The 14150-nt window shown below is 40.9% G+C and overlaps 2 protein-coding genes across 4 annotated transcripts; one reads left to right on the top strand and one right to left on the bottom strand.

Annotated features, from left to right (window-relative positions):
* The first annotated feature begins 5064 nt into the window (after nucleotides 1–5064).
* On the top strand, nucleotides 5065–12086 carry LOC115108445 (replication factor C subunit 4-like). 3 transcript variants are annotated; one of them, XM_029632775.2, is made up of 11 exons: nucleotides 5065–5342; nucleotides 5577–5687; nucleotides 5901–5979; nucleotides 6081–6160; nucleotides 6287–6406; nucleotides 6594–6737; nucleotides 6906–7026; nucleotides 11252–11377; nucleotides 11480–11560; nucleotides 11682–11795; nucleotides 11884–12086. In XM_029632775.2, exons 2-11 carry the CDS (start codon nucleotides 5581–5583, stop codon nucleotides 11977–11979), a joined length of 1068 nt encoding a protein of 355 aa, XP_029488635.1. In that variant the 5' UTR covers nucleotides 5065–5342; nucleotides 5577–5580; the 3' UTR covers nucleotides 11980–12086. The 3 variants fall into 3 exon arrangements, with proteins under 3 accessions (XP_029488635.1, XP_029488634.1, XP_029488636.1); XM_029632774.2 differs by having other exon boundaries at nucleotides 5068–5342; nucleotides 5573–5687; XM_029632776.2 differs by lacking the exon at nucleotides 5065–5342 and having other exon boundaries at nucleotides 5599–5687; nucleotides 5904–5979.
* Nucleotides 11556–14133, bottom strand: LOC115108444 (uncharacterized). Its single transcript, XM_029632773.2, has 2 exons — nucleotides 13723–14133; nucleotides 11556–13538 (listed from the first exon to the last, which is right to left on the bottom strand). Exons 1-2 carry the CDS (start codon nucleotides 13894–13896, stop codon nucleotides 12336–12338), a joined length of 1377 nt encoding a protein of 458 aa, XP_029488633.1. The 5' UTR covers nucleotides 13897–14133; the 3' UTR covers nucleotides 11556–12335.
* Nucleotides 14134–14150: the final 17 nt, after the last annotated feature.

Genomic DNA, 14150 nt, shown 5'->3' with positions numbered 1-14150 from the left:
TGAAGGACCCTTCACACACAAAGCACAGTGCCACTCCCAGTCCGAAAGCACCTCAGAGATGATGTGAGAGAGGGGAAGTAACTTCAGGGTCTGCGGATACCTCTAACTCCACAAAAAATATATATTTTCCTCAAAAAGTACAATACAATTTAGCATAGTATATGTATGTGTCATTAATAATGGATGGATACACACACACTCACTGGGTGAGCCAATCAGGAGAGGCTAACGCTGCTTTCAGGCTGATGCTCAGGCTTGCTGTAATAAAGGCTGAGTCAGACACCAGGAAGCAAATCAGGGAGCAGCTACCTGCCTTGGGGAGATAGGGGGCTAATGGATTCCATAACACAAAACCTGGAGCTGTAGAGCCACTGGAATGGAGCTACAGTACCACTTGGGCTATGATGAAAATGTTGCTTCTAAAAAAATCTGCTTAATCTAAATGGCAGACAATATCAAATAATATCATATACATTTAAAATATAATATTGTAAGTAAAGGATTTCATTTTCAAGTATACATTTTAACAATGGAAATATGTAGGCTGAAATAGGCTGTTAGCATACAGAAACTAAATATGTAGATCAGGGATTCTTGAAAAACGGGACAATCTCAACTATTTTTTTCACAAATATTTTTTATTAATATTAACAACATTGGAAATATATATTTTGATAGACCAAAGTATCAGCTATCACACCATATAACCTACTATTTCTAGATGTGTTTCATAAAATGCACCTAACTGGATTTATGTCAACTCAGTAAGACATTTCATTTTTACATTTATTGTCCAACAAGTTTTTAAAGGCTTTGATTGTTTAAGTCTAACATTAGATTATTGAACTATGTAATACAAATATGTTTTTGTTTTATAGCATTAGGAACACCTGCTTTTTACATGGCATAGATAGACTGATCAGGTGAATCCAGGTGAAAGATATAATCCCTTACTGATGTCACTAGTTAAATCCACTTCAATCAGGGAGAAAGAAGTAGGTTAAAGAAGGATTGTTAAGCCTTGAGACAATTGAGACATGGATTATGTATGTGTGCTATTCAGAGGGTGAATGAGCAAGACAAAAAATGTAAATGCCTTTGAACGGGGTATGGTAGTAGGTGCCAGGTGCACTGGTTTGAATGTGTCAAGAACTGAAACGCTGTTGGCTTTTTCACGAATGGTCCACCACCCAAAGGACATCCAGCCAACTTGACACAACTGTGGGAAGCATTGGAATCAACATGGGCCAGCATCCCTGTGGAACTCTTTTGACACCTTGTAGAGTCCATGTCCCGACAAAATGAGGCTGTTCTGATGGTAAAAGGGTGGTGCAACTCAATATTAGGAAGGTGTACCTAATGTTTTGTACACTCAGGGCTAATTCTATTTGCATTTTGGTAAGTCCTTCTAGATTCAGAATATATATATATTTTTAAACATTTATAAAGCAAACATCATCCCTTAGGTATAGCACAGCAAATACTTCAATAGTTTAAGCATGTGTTGCAGAACATTGCTTAAATTGTTTTTCAGAATATTGACAAATAAATTGTATATTAAGGGGGTTAGCCATCAGTGGCAGATTTGACGAGCCACACAAAATATGAAACATGATCCATTTGAAAATCCCCAATATAAACATAACCATTCTATCAGATCTTCCAGTACTCTGACGGAGTTGACGTTAGACAAAAATCTGACGGAGTTAACAAAAATTGCATTTTTCTTCATTCAAGTGGTATAAAAAGTATACATGTTGTTTTTGCTCAGTTGCTTTATGACTCTAAAATGTACATAAAAACAAACATATTTGAACCAAAATTCATATTCTATCCATCAGATAGATGGAGTTGACAGTTTATGGTTGTGACCATGGTGATTTAGAATTACAGTGCATTCGGAAAGTATTCAGATCCCTTGACTTTTTCCACATTTTGTTAGATTACAGCTTTATTCTAAAATTGATTTTTTTAAATCCTCATCAATCTACACACAATACCTCATAATGGCAAAGAGAAAACAGGTTTTTAGCCATTTTCACAAATGTATTAAAGATTTTTTTTTAAATATAAATACCTTATTTACATATGTATTCAGACCCTTTGCTATGAGACTCAAAATTGAGCCCAGGAGCATCCTGTTTCATTTGATCATACTTGATATGTTTCTACAATGTGACTGGAGTCCAGCTGTGGTAAATTCAATTGATTGGACATGATTTGGTAAGGCACATACCTGTCTATATAAGGTCCCACAGTTGACAGTGCATGTCAGAGCAAAACCCAAGCCATGAGGTCAAAGGAATTGTCCATAGAGCTCAGAGACAGGATTGTGTCGAGGCACAGATCTGGGGAAGGGTACCAAAACATTTCTGAAGCATTGAAGGTCCCCAAGAACACAGTGGCCTCCATCATTCTTAAATGGAAGAAGTTTGGAACCACCAAGACTCCTCCTAGGCCAAACTGAGCAATTGGGGGAGAAGACCCTTGGTCATGAAGGTGACCAAGAAGCCGATGGTCACTCTGACAGAACTCCAGAGTTTCTCTGTGGAGATGGGAGAACCTTCCAGAAGAACAACCATCTCTGCAGCACTCCACCAATCAGGCCTTTATGGTAGAGTGGCCAGGTGGAAGCCACTCCCCAGGAAAAGACACATGACAGCCTGCTTGGAGTTTGCCAAAAGGCACCTAAAGGACACTCAGACCATGAGAAACAAGATTCTCTGGTCTGATGAAATCAAGATTGAAGTCTTTGGCCTGAATACCAAGCGTCACGTCTGGAGGAAACCTGGCACTCTTTCTACGGTGAAGCATGGTGGTGGCAGCATTAGGCTGTGGAGATTTTCAGGGGCAGGGACTGATAGACTAGGCAGGTTCGAGAGAAAGATGAATGGAGCAAAGTACAGAGAGATCCTTGATGAAAAACATCTCTGGAAAGACCTGAAAGTAGCTGTGCAACGACGCTCCCGATCCAAACCGACAGATCTTGAGAGAGTCTGCACAGAAGAATGTGAGAAACTCCCCAAATACAGGTGTGCCAAGCTTGTAGCGTCATACACAAAGACCCGAAGACTTGTAATTGCTGCCAAAGGTGCTTCAACAAAGTACTGAGTAAAGGGTCTGAATACTTATCGAAATGTGATATTTCCATTTTTTTTTTCATAATTTTGCAAACATTTGTGAAACTTGTTTTTGCTTTGTCATTATGGGGTATTGCATATAGATTGATGAAAATAATTTAATACATTTTAGAATAAGGCTGTAACGTAACAAAATGTGGAAAAGGTCAAGGGTTCTGAATACTTTCAGAATACACTGTAGTTTGTTTAAATCTATAAAAAGTAGAGAGCTTTTCAGACCATGAGCAGTCTTATTGCACTACATGTAATGAGGACATGAATAATGGGTCCTTATGGTGTAGCTGAACCTGCTGATTCCTGATTCATTCAGGATTTTTACAAATCTTTACCAAATCGCAGGCCATATTTTTTTAATGACTCACAGCTTTGAGATAAATATATTTCAGTTCATAATCATTATATCATTTTTTTTGAGAGATTGAAATTTGCTCAGGACAAGGGCATTTCCATCCGACATAGAAATGTATAAAATTCCCAAAACAAATATTTTCCCTTCATAAAATTCCCATAAATGTAATTTTTAAGCTAAAAATAATGCAACAAAAATAAAACAGGTAATTAAACTACCTTTTGCATTAGCTTGATCGTAGTTTAACTCAATTGTGGTGGTGTAGCTAACTATTGGAACTACTCACTGGGCAAAAACAGTTTGAATCAACTTTAGCTAAGTAAACAACATTTTTCTTTAGGGTAGCTTTGGTGTAGCTTAACTTCTTCCATTGTGAAATAACACGGTAGCTTGGTAACCTATATTTTCAAAGTAGCTTCCCCATCACTGGCTGTATTAATACAGATAGTATTAATAGTGTAATGTCATGCAAGAAAGCATGATTCAATACAATAAGGTCAACCCATCCCTCTACTACTCTGTCCCACATTTTGATGAAAGCAAACATGCAAGCCAAGAGCATTATCTTCTTACCACACGCCATTGCCCTTGGGACCGTGGCGATTGCCTAGGAGACGAGCATAGAGCAGCCGCCCCATTGACATCTGCGCCCCCAATGTCACTCCCATAGAAATAGAAATGGTCACTCCATTACCTCAGGCGACAATCATGAATAACTGACAGCTGGTCGTGACTGGTGATGAGGCATACAAAATGAAAATGTGTAAGGGATAATCAACGAGTGGCTATGCGTTCTATGGAAAATAATGTTGAAGGACGTCAAAGGTGTTTCCCATGACGATGTAATAACTGAGTTGAAATTACCTTCCAAGGAGTTGCGTTATTTTCCAGAGAAAACATTGAGCCCCGAGTTGATCATTATCCCTTTTATACCATGGCTATAATTCAACACCTTTGCCACTAGAAATATGTTCATTCATTTGCCAGTAGAAATGTGTTCAACATCTGAAGTAGCTAGCAAGTTTAATAGATAGCTACAATAGTTGCTGTGGTAATCAAACAGACTTGCTAATTTAGCCAACCAAACCATCAGTCCTAGCTTTCTATTATGATAATCGAATTCAACAATACCAATCATGTTTTCAACTCGACTTTTGCTTTTAAAAGATGTAAGTATGAATTAAAGACAAATTCTACCGTGCCGATATACCGTGTGTCATAAGAAAATTATGCACGCTCTAGAATGCCCTTCAAGCCAATAAGAAACGAGTATTAAACAATGCCATGGCATAATTGTACTTTTTTAATCACCATGTTATTTTAAATACATCATTCGATAGTAGTACAACATGAACTACCTCCCTAGATGAGGGGACGGATGAAGAGAAGACTCCTTGAATATTAAAACGTTACCGTCGCTCAACTCTCTGATTGGAGGAAAATATATCGTAGGCGGAAGAAGGCGTCGCATCTTCTCCATCAGGGCGGGTTGTCGCTAGTTACAACAGCCACAAAGTCAACATTGGCTGTGTTGTAAAAAAAAAATGAAAATAAAAGAAAAATGCTTTTTGATCTTAATGTAATGTTAGGCATAAGGTTAGCCGTTCAGTTAAGGTTAGGGTTACGCCTAGGGTCTGATTTTAAGAAGATACATTTTATAAATAGGCGGGGTTTTAGACATCGTTCTAATTTTGTGGCTATGGTAACTAGTGACAACCGTCAGGGCGGGAAATCAACCACACATGTCAACAGATTACACATTCCGAATGTCAACGTATTTTATCTAGCTACATATTCCTAATTATTTTAAACGGTGTGAGTTAACTGTAAAGTCTGGTTTCATTCAACTTTGGGTAAGTTAATTCTTATTACCAAAGCTATACAGCTAGCTACTGAGCACTGTTGCTACTTGCTAACTGTTCTGCGAGCTAGCTAAATGGTGGTTGTTATTGTTTAGCCAGCTAACGTTAGCTAGTTTGTCAAAGAAAGAGGTGAACGTCACCCTCTTTTTGACACTCAAGACAGTCAAGTATGACTCAGTGACTAATGGGCAGTGATCTGTTTTCTAAATCCTATTTTCAAGGAAGAGCCATGCAGGCGTTTTTGAAAGGAACATCAACTCAAGGCACCAGACCTGTGAAAGAGAAAGGTACCAGTGGAGAGAAGAAGCAGAAATCTGTCCCCTGGGTAGAGAAATAGTAAGTTCAATTTCTCTGCGGCTGTAGTATAAGCCCTTGAGAATCTTCATTCTTAGAATGTAATTACAGACACCCAAATAATAGAAATGCTATTCGGGAGTTGCAGACAAATATCTTGGTGATAATTAAAGTGGCTTAATATGTTTAGTCAGAAAGAAAACCCTGCATTAATTTGATCAACCTCACTGAAAACCCTTGTTTGGCTGTTTAAAGTAGACCAAAATGTATGGAAGACGTGGCGTTTCAAGAGGAGGTGGTTGCTGTCCTGAAGAAGACTATAGAGGGCGCTGATGTAAGTAGCTTCTTCAATTCCACGAGTAGTGACTTTATATGCTTAGGGTAAATACTGTCTGCCTGGGATTCTGTTTGAATATTACATGATTTCTGTTACAGCTCCCCAATCTGCTGTTCTATGGACCACCTGGAACAGGAAAGACCTCCACCATCCTGGCTGCAGCCAGGGAACTTTATGGGTGAGAGTGACTCACCAGCTTTCCAGATTACTGCATTCCAACTCCCAACTGATGCAGATCTGCGTTTGTGGGTTCCAGTGCTTGTCTACACCACAGTAAGTTTTCAGTTTCCGTTTCTTTCCACAGGCCAGAGCTGTACCGACAGAGAGTGCTGGAGCTGAACGCCTCCGATGAGAGAGGGATTCAGGTGGTGAGAGAGAAAGTCAAGAGATTTGCCCAGCTGACTGTAGCAGGCCACCGCACTGAGCAAGTACCAGTTTCCTTAACCTTCATTACATGCACACACCCCCCAAACACACATGTAGCAAGCTCAATCTACACAACAAATCAGATCATATAATAGATGTACATTCCTTACCCCCTATAACAGTCAGCATATTGTTCATGTTAAATTAGGATATTAAAGCCTCTTTCCATTCCTTACCTCTGACAGTGGGAAACCATGCCCACCCTTTAAGATCATCATCCTGGATGAGGCTGACTCAATGACCAATGCTGCTCAGGCTGCTCTCAGACGCACCATGGAGAAGGAGTCCCGGACCACCCGCTTCTGTCTCATCTGCAACTACGTCAGCAGGTCAATTGGGCTTCGTATTCCAAGAGGCACTCTAGAATATGAAATCTATAAGTTGTATTTTTTTTTTTACATAACATTACAAACACTTTGAGACACTTTACAATATTATGTAATAAATGTTAAATATGTAGCTAAGCCAATTTAAATTGGCTGTGGTTTTATTTCCAGGATTATTGAGCCCTTGACATCCAGATGCTCCAAATTCCGCTTCAAACCTCTAGCAAATCAGGTCCAAGAAGAGCGCCTGCTGGATATCTGTGACAAGGAGAATCTCAAGTACTCAAAGGAGGTAACGATTACAACTGTACACACTGCATCATCATTGTTTTACAATTATATTTGGTACTATCCCTAGAGTTTGGAAGGCAGCCCATGTGCTTCCTCTACATAAAAGTGGCAACCTGAGTGATCTAAATAATTATCTTCCCCTTACCAAACTCTCTTTTTTTAGAAAAAATTCTGGAATCATTGATTAATACTCAGCTGGATCCCTTTTAACTGCTACATCTTTTCTGAGTGTAAAACAGTCCAGGTTCAGACCAGGTCATAGTATCATCTCTACTACTTCTATGGTTTTAAATTATGTCATAAATTGTTTAGATACGAAGAAACACTGCTGCCTTATTCATTGACCTGTCCAAGGCATTCGACACTGTGGATCACACCTTACTTATTCAGAAACTCTATGATTGGCTTAGACCGGACTGCTTGCAGCTGGTTTGAGAATGATTTAAAAGACAGAACAGTGTATACTTACTGATGGGGTTAAGTCAGGATTTCTAGACATAACAAAAGGTGTCACACAGGGTTCGATTCTTGGTCCAGTTCTTTTCACTATTTGTATTAGCGGCATTTGTCTATCTGTACAAAACTGTAACGGTCATCTGCGTACACTGTTGTATAAACTACTGCCCCTACGGCAGCTCAGGCTCTAACTCCTCAATCTGCTTTTACTACCTTGCAGAAGGCCTTGGTTGACGAGAAGTTGTAACTAAATATTGTTAAAACCAAGTACATGTTATTTTCCAAATCATGTAATGTAACTGATGTTTTACACATAAGTATGTTAGATGGTGCCCCAATTGATCGTGTCCCCGCCTATAAATATCTGGGCATCTGGATTGAGGTAAAGCTATCTTTTAAAAAGCATGTTGAGGAATTAGTCAAGAAATTAAGAATTAGTTGGGCTTCTTCCATAGGAATAGGACTTGCATTTCATTAAATAGTAGACAACAAATATTCAGTCAACACTTACAGTATTTCTGTTATAGATTATGGATATATTATATACATGAATGCAGCTACCAGAAGCCCTTTGGACACAATTTATCATAGCACACAGAAACAAGTCTCTCACCGTTGCCGCTTGCTATAGACCGCCCTGGACACCATATGTGAATTGATTGCCCCCCAACTATCTTCAGAGCTCGTGCTGCTAGGTGACCTAAACTGGAACATGCTTAACACCCCGGCCATCCTACAATCTAAGCTTGATGCCCTTAATCTCACACAAATTATCAATGAACCTACCAGGTACAACCCCAAATCCGTAAACACAGGCACCCTCATAGATATCATCCTCACCAACTTGTCCTCCAAATACACCTCTGCTGTTTTCAACCAAGATCTCAGCGATCACTGCCTCATTGCCTGCATCCGTAATGGGTCTGCGGTCAAACGATCACCCCTCATCACTGTCAAACGCTCCCTAAAACACTTCAGCGAGCAGGCCTTTCTAATCGACCTGACCCGGGTATCCTGGAATGATATTGACCTCATCCCGTCAGTAGAGGAGGCCTGGTTATTCTTTAAAAGTACCTTCCTCACCATCTTAAATAAGCATGCTCCTTTCAAAAAATGTAGAACCAGGAACGGATATAGCCCTTGGTTCACTCCAGACCTGACTGCCCTTGACCAGCACAAAAACATCCTGTGGCGTACTGCATTAGCATCGAATAGCCCCTATGATATGCAGCTTTTCAGGGAAGTTAGGAACCAAAATAAACAGGCAGTTAGGAAAGCTAAGGCTAGCTTTTTCAAACAGAAATTTGCATCATGTAGCACAAACTCCAAAAAGTTCTGGGACACTAAAATTCATGGAGAATAAGAGCACCTCCTCCCAGCTGCCCACTGCACTGAGGCTAGGAAACACTGTCACCCCTGATAAATCCACTATAATTGATCATTTCAATAAGCATTTTTCTACGGCTGGTCATGCTTGCCACCTGGCTATCCCAACCCTGGTCAACTGCCCGGCACCCCCCACAGCATCTCGCCCAGCCTCCCCATTTCTCCTTCACCCAAATCCAGATAGCTGATGTTCTGAAAGAGCGGCAAAATCTGGACCCCTACAAATCAGCCGGGCTAGACAATCTGGACCCTCTCTTTCTAAAATTATCTGCCGAAATTGTTGCAACCCCTATTACTAGCCGGTTCAACCTCTCTGTCGTATCGTCTGAGATTCCCAAAGATTGGAAAGCTGCCGCGATCATCCACCTCTTCAAAGCTGGGGACACTAGACCCAAACCATTACAAACCTATATCTATCCTACCCTGCCTTTCTAAGGTCTTCGAAAGCCAAGTTAACAAACAGATTACAGACCATTTCGAATCCCACATACCTTCTCCGCTATGCAATCTGGTTTCAGAGCTGGTCATGGGTGCACCTCAGCCACGCTCAAGGTCCTAAACGATATCTTAACCGCCATCGATAAGAGACATTACTGTGCAGCTGTATTCATCGACCTGGCAAAGGCTTTCGACTCTGTCAATCACCACATTCTTATCGGCAGACTCAATAGCCTTGGTTTCTCAAATGACTACCTCGCCTGGTTCACCAACTACTTCTCAGACAGAGTTCCGTTTGTCAAATCGGAGGGCCTGTTGTCTGGACCTCTGGCAGTCTCTATGGGGGTGCCACAGGGTTCAATTCTCAGGCTGACTCTTCTCTGTATACATCAATGATGTTGCTCTTGCTGCTGGTGATTCTTTGATCCACCTCTATGCAGACGACACCATTCTGTATACTTCTGGCCCTTCTTTGGACACTGTGTTAACGAACCTCTAGACGTGCTTCATGGCCATGCAACTCTCCTTCTGTTGCCTCCAACTGCTCTTAAATGCATGCTCTTCAACTGATCGCTGCCCGCACCTGCTTGCCCGTCAGGCATTACTACTCTGGACGGTTCTGACTTAGAATATGTGATTAACTACAAATACCTTGGTGTCTGGTTAGACTGTAAATTCTCCTTCCAGACTCATATTAAGCATCTCCAATCCAAAATTAAATCTAGAATCGGCTTCCTATATCGCAAGAAAGCATTCTTCACTCGTGCTGCCAAACATACCCTCGTAAAACTGACCATCCTACCGATCCTCGACTTCGGTGATGACATCTATAAAATAACCTCCAACACTCTACTCAACAAACTGGATGCAGTCTATCACAGTGCCATCTGTTTTGTCACCAAAGGTAAAGCCCCGCCTTATCTCAGCTCACTGGTCACCATAGCAGCACGCGCTAAAAAACTGGTCACCCCCAAAGCCAATTCCTACTTTGGCCACCTTTCCTTCCAGTACTCTGCTGCCAATGACTGGAACTAACTGCAAAAATCATTGAAGCTGGAGACTCATATCTCCCTCACTAGCTTTAAGCACCAGGTGTCAGAGCAGCTCACAGATCACTGCACCTGTACACAGCCCATCCAATTACCTCATCCCCATACTGTATTTATTTATCTTGCTCCTTTGCACCCCAGTACTTGCACATTCATCTTCTGCACATCAATCACTCCAGTGTTTAATTGGTATATTGTAATTACTTTGCTGCATGTTTGTTTATTCCATGTGTAACTATGTTGCTATATGTGTCGAACTGCTTTGCTTTATTCTTGGCCAGGTCGCAGTTGTAAATGAGAACTTGTTCTCAACTAGCCTACCTGGTTAAATAAAGGTGAAATAAAATAAACACTTCATTTTGTAACATCAAACAGTTTTGACTGTTGGATGTTTTTATCATAAAGTTGGTTGGACCTTGCTAAAAACACGTAGGTCACTTCATTATTCTGTTTTTGTTTATAAAGCCTAACTGAAACTACAATTGACTTCACATCATTGTGGAAATATAGAAACTCTTTATTACAACACTAGATCACAAGGTTGGTTAATGCTGGAGACTCCACATGTATCCACAGAGCTGGGTAAATCTGTCTTTTCCTATCAGGCCCCTATCATGTGGAATAATCTCCCAAGTAACTTTTCATTTGGATGTGGTGTCGTCTCTGGGTCAGTTTAGGAGAAAGGGATTTTTATATTGATAAATGTGTTATGTTTTTCTGTATATAATATTTGCTATTTCTTTTTTAAAATTGTTATTGTGTATAATGAATGTGTATAATTTAATTGTCTGTATTGTTCCCAGGGCACATTTGCAAATGAGACCTAGGTCTCAATGTGTTTTCCCCCTTGTTAAATAAAAGCTAATAAAAATCATCTTCCATTCTGTTTTCCTGCAGGGTATTGCAGCGTTGGTGAAGGTTTCAGAAGGGGATCTTAGAAAAGCCATAACCTTTCTTCAAAGTGCTGCACGGCTGAACGCAGATAATGAGATCACGGAGAGTGCGGTCGTAGAGATAGCTGGGGTGAGTGCTTTTATTGTATTTCACTCATCAACAATAGTTGCCTGTTTTATGTACTGCAGTCTAGTCAAGAGGTATCCAACTTTGCTGATATTTCTCTCTAAGGTTGTTCCTCCCAAGATGATTGACAATTTGCTCAAAATCTGTTACAAGGGAACATTTGAAAAACTAGAGATTGCTGTTCGGGTATGCACATTCACTTTTTATTGCAGCTTCATTACATAGGGATCGAAAATCTAACTGCGTGACACTTTTAATGTAGCAGCTTTCTGTCAGACTAATCACCCGGCCATTCTGCCACTTACAGAACATGGTAGATGAGGGCTATGCTGCCACACAGATCATCAACCAGCTACACGAAGCCATCATAGAGGAAGAGCTGAATGACAAGCAGAAGTCTGCCATCACGGAAAAGATGGCAGTAGGTGTTTCACAATGGCATAACTGCCACATTGATGTTCATCTTATTTTACAGTAGTAGTGACTTATTGATTTGTTTCATTTTTCAGGTGGTCGACAAGTGTTTAGTGGATGGTGCAGATGAGTACCTGCAGATGCTGAGTATGTGTTCTGTGATCATGCAGCAAGCCACTCTGAGTAACTGACTCCACAACCTCATGGATCATTCTTCTCCATATGCATCTAGACCAACTGCTTTTTCTATACATTTTTGTAGGTTGACTGTATTAAAATGTTAATTGTTTCCTGTAAATAGTGTCTTTGTCAATCAGTGCTGTTCAAGTCATACTTCAGGGGTCAGTTTTATAGAAACGTTTTCACATTTCTGGGCTTTGAGTCAGTTAGGAAACAACAAGTAACCATATTTTATATAAAAAAATTAGATATGGATGCTTCATGGCAGACATGCACATACTGTCCATAATATACATACATCACTTTTCAATGCATTTGAAAAGTAGGATTATAGATGTAACAGATAAACATTGTCAGTCTAGTGTAGTTAATATGTTGACTGCTTCAGCACACTCAGTGTGACAGGGCAAGAGTCTGCCAGGTCAGGTGGCGCTGTATGTGTACTGCCCTGCTTCTGTGATTCTGGTAGCTGATGAAGGTAATCACATAGCAAAGACCTCACTGCCTCGCCATTGGAGTCATCCAGACATGCAGGAGCTAGGTCACACGGCTGGGAAAGGCTTTGGCTCGACTCTTCAAGCCACTTCTCCATAAAGGGATCATTATTCATCTCACACATATTATGTAGAATGCAGCATGCCTGAGTCATCACAGGGATCAGGGCAGCATTGCTGTTGTTGCGCTTTAAACACTGCCAGCGGGCTTTCAGGCGACGAAAGGTACCCTCAATAGGGGTCCGTGCATAGCTTAGCTGAGTATTAAATGCACGTTGCTGAGGTGTTAGTTGAGGTGACTCTGGATAACATTTGAGCAGCCAGGTCTGCAAAGGGAAGGCTGCATCACCCAACAACACAAAGCCAAGAGGTTGGCCCATGAGTTTGTGAGGTGTCTTTGGTGACAGTCCCCCTTCTCTCGCCAACATCCATAGTTCAGAGCCCTGCAGTATGGTTGCATCATCAGTGCTGCCTGAAAAGCCTACACGGATGTCCCAGAAGTGACCATGTCCATTCACAACTCCCTGCACCACCGTGGAGGGCCATCCTTTGCTGTTCCAGCCGTCACTGGTTTGGCTTTGAGATTTCACAGAAATGTGAAGGGAATCAATGATACCCACACAATGAGGGAAACCCCACTGTGTGTTGAACGCAGCAGCAATTTCCTCCAGCTCCTGTTCACTTGGCTGATGAATGAAGAGTGGCTTCAGCACTGTCACAATGATATTGCATACGTCTCGTACACATTTGATTACTGTGGTGCTGCTCGTGCCAAGTAGGTCACCAATAGAGAGATAGTCCAAGTTGGTGGCCAACCGTAATATAACCATTGCCACGCGTTTCTCCAGAGAGACATGACAGGTAGGGTATTTTACTTCCGGTCTGAGCTGGTCACAGAGTTGGTCAAATGTGTCCTTGGTCAGATGGAATGTGTTGAGCCAGTCTTGAGGATGGAACTCCTTAGTCACAACCCTCTCCCACCAGTCTGATTTAGGCTCTGCAGGTGAGTAATGTCTCATGGGTGAGGGTCTTGAGGGGGAGGATGGTCTTGAAGGTGAGCTTGGTGGTGGCTGAAACTAAAAGAAAAGATAGCAGTTATGGATATTTGAATTGCCACTTTTTACTAATTGAAAAACTGTTAAAAGTTGGGATGTTTGAATCTCCTAGGATATTTGATTTTGTCTTTGAAATACTGCATGTGTTCTCTTGATAGTCACTTTACCTTATGTCAGGTTGATTCCACATGAAATTGTTACTTACTGTATGTGCAAGCCTCTTCATTTTGTTGAGGATATACATTCGATGTCTGATATGCCGTTGGATTTCCATCCGTTTATCCATGATGGCTTTTCTAATCTTCTCTCTACGCCTCATGGACAGATACAGAAGCCTCGACCTCCGTTCCACAACAGCTTTCTTCATAGAACTCTCCATGGCTCAGCACAGCCATTTATTAAGACACATAGATGGCTCTGGTTATGAGTATTTTTTTTAGATAAACTATTTGCTTGCTAGCTAACCTGTGTATACTGTTAGCAAAGGAAGTAGTTACGTTGATTAGCTAACCTAACGACATAGCTTATGTGCGTTTTCAGAATTCACCAAACAGACGTTAGCTAGTTGCAGCAGTATTCTTCTCCTCTGGCAACGTGTGACTGTTCAGTGTTTTGATTTGAACAGCTTAGCTA

Source organism: Oncorhynchus nerka, linkage group LG24 (assembly GCF_034236695.1).
Source record: "Oncorhynchus nerka isolate Pitt River linkage group LG24, Oner_Uvic_2.0, whole genome shotgun sequence".
NCBI classification, from domain to species: domain Eukaryota; kingdom Metazoa; phylum Chordata; class Actinopteri; order Salmoniformes; family Salmonidae; genus Oncorhynchus; species Oncorhynchus nerka.
The sequence above is the reverse complement of the archived record's forward strand: the minus strand, read 5'-3'. Positions and strand labels throughout refer to the sequence as shown.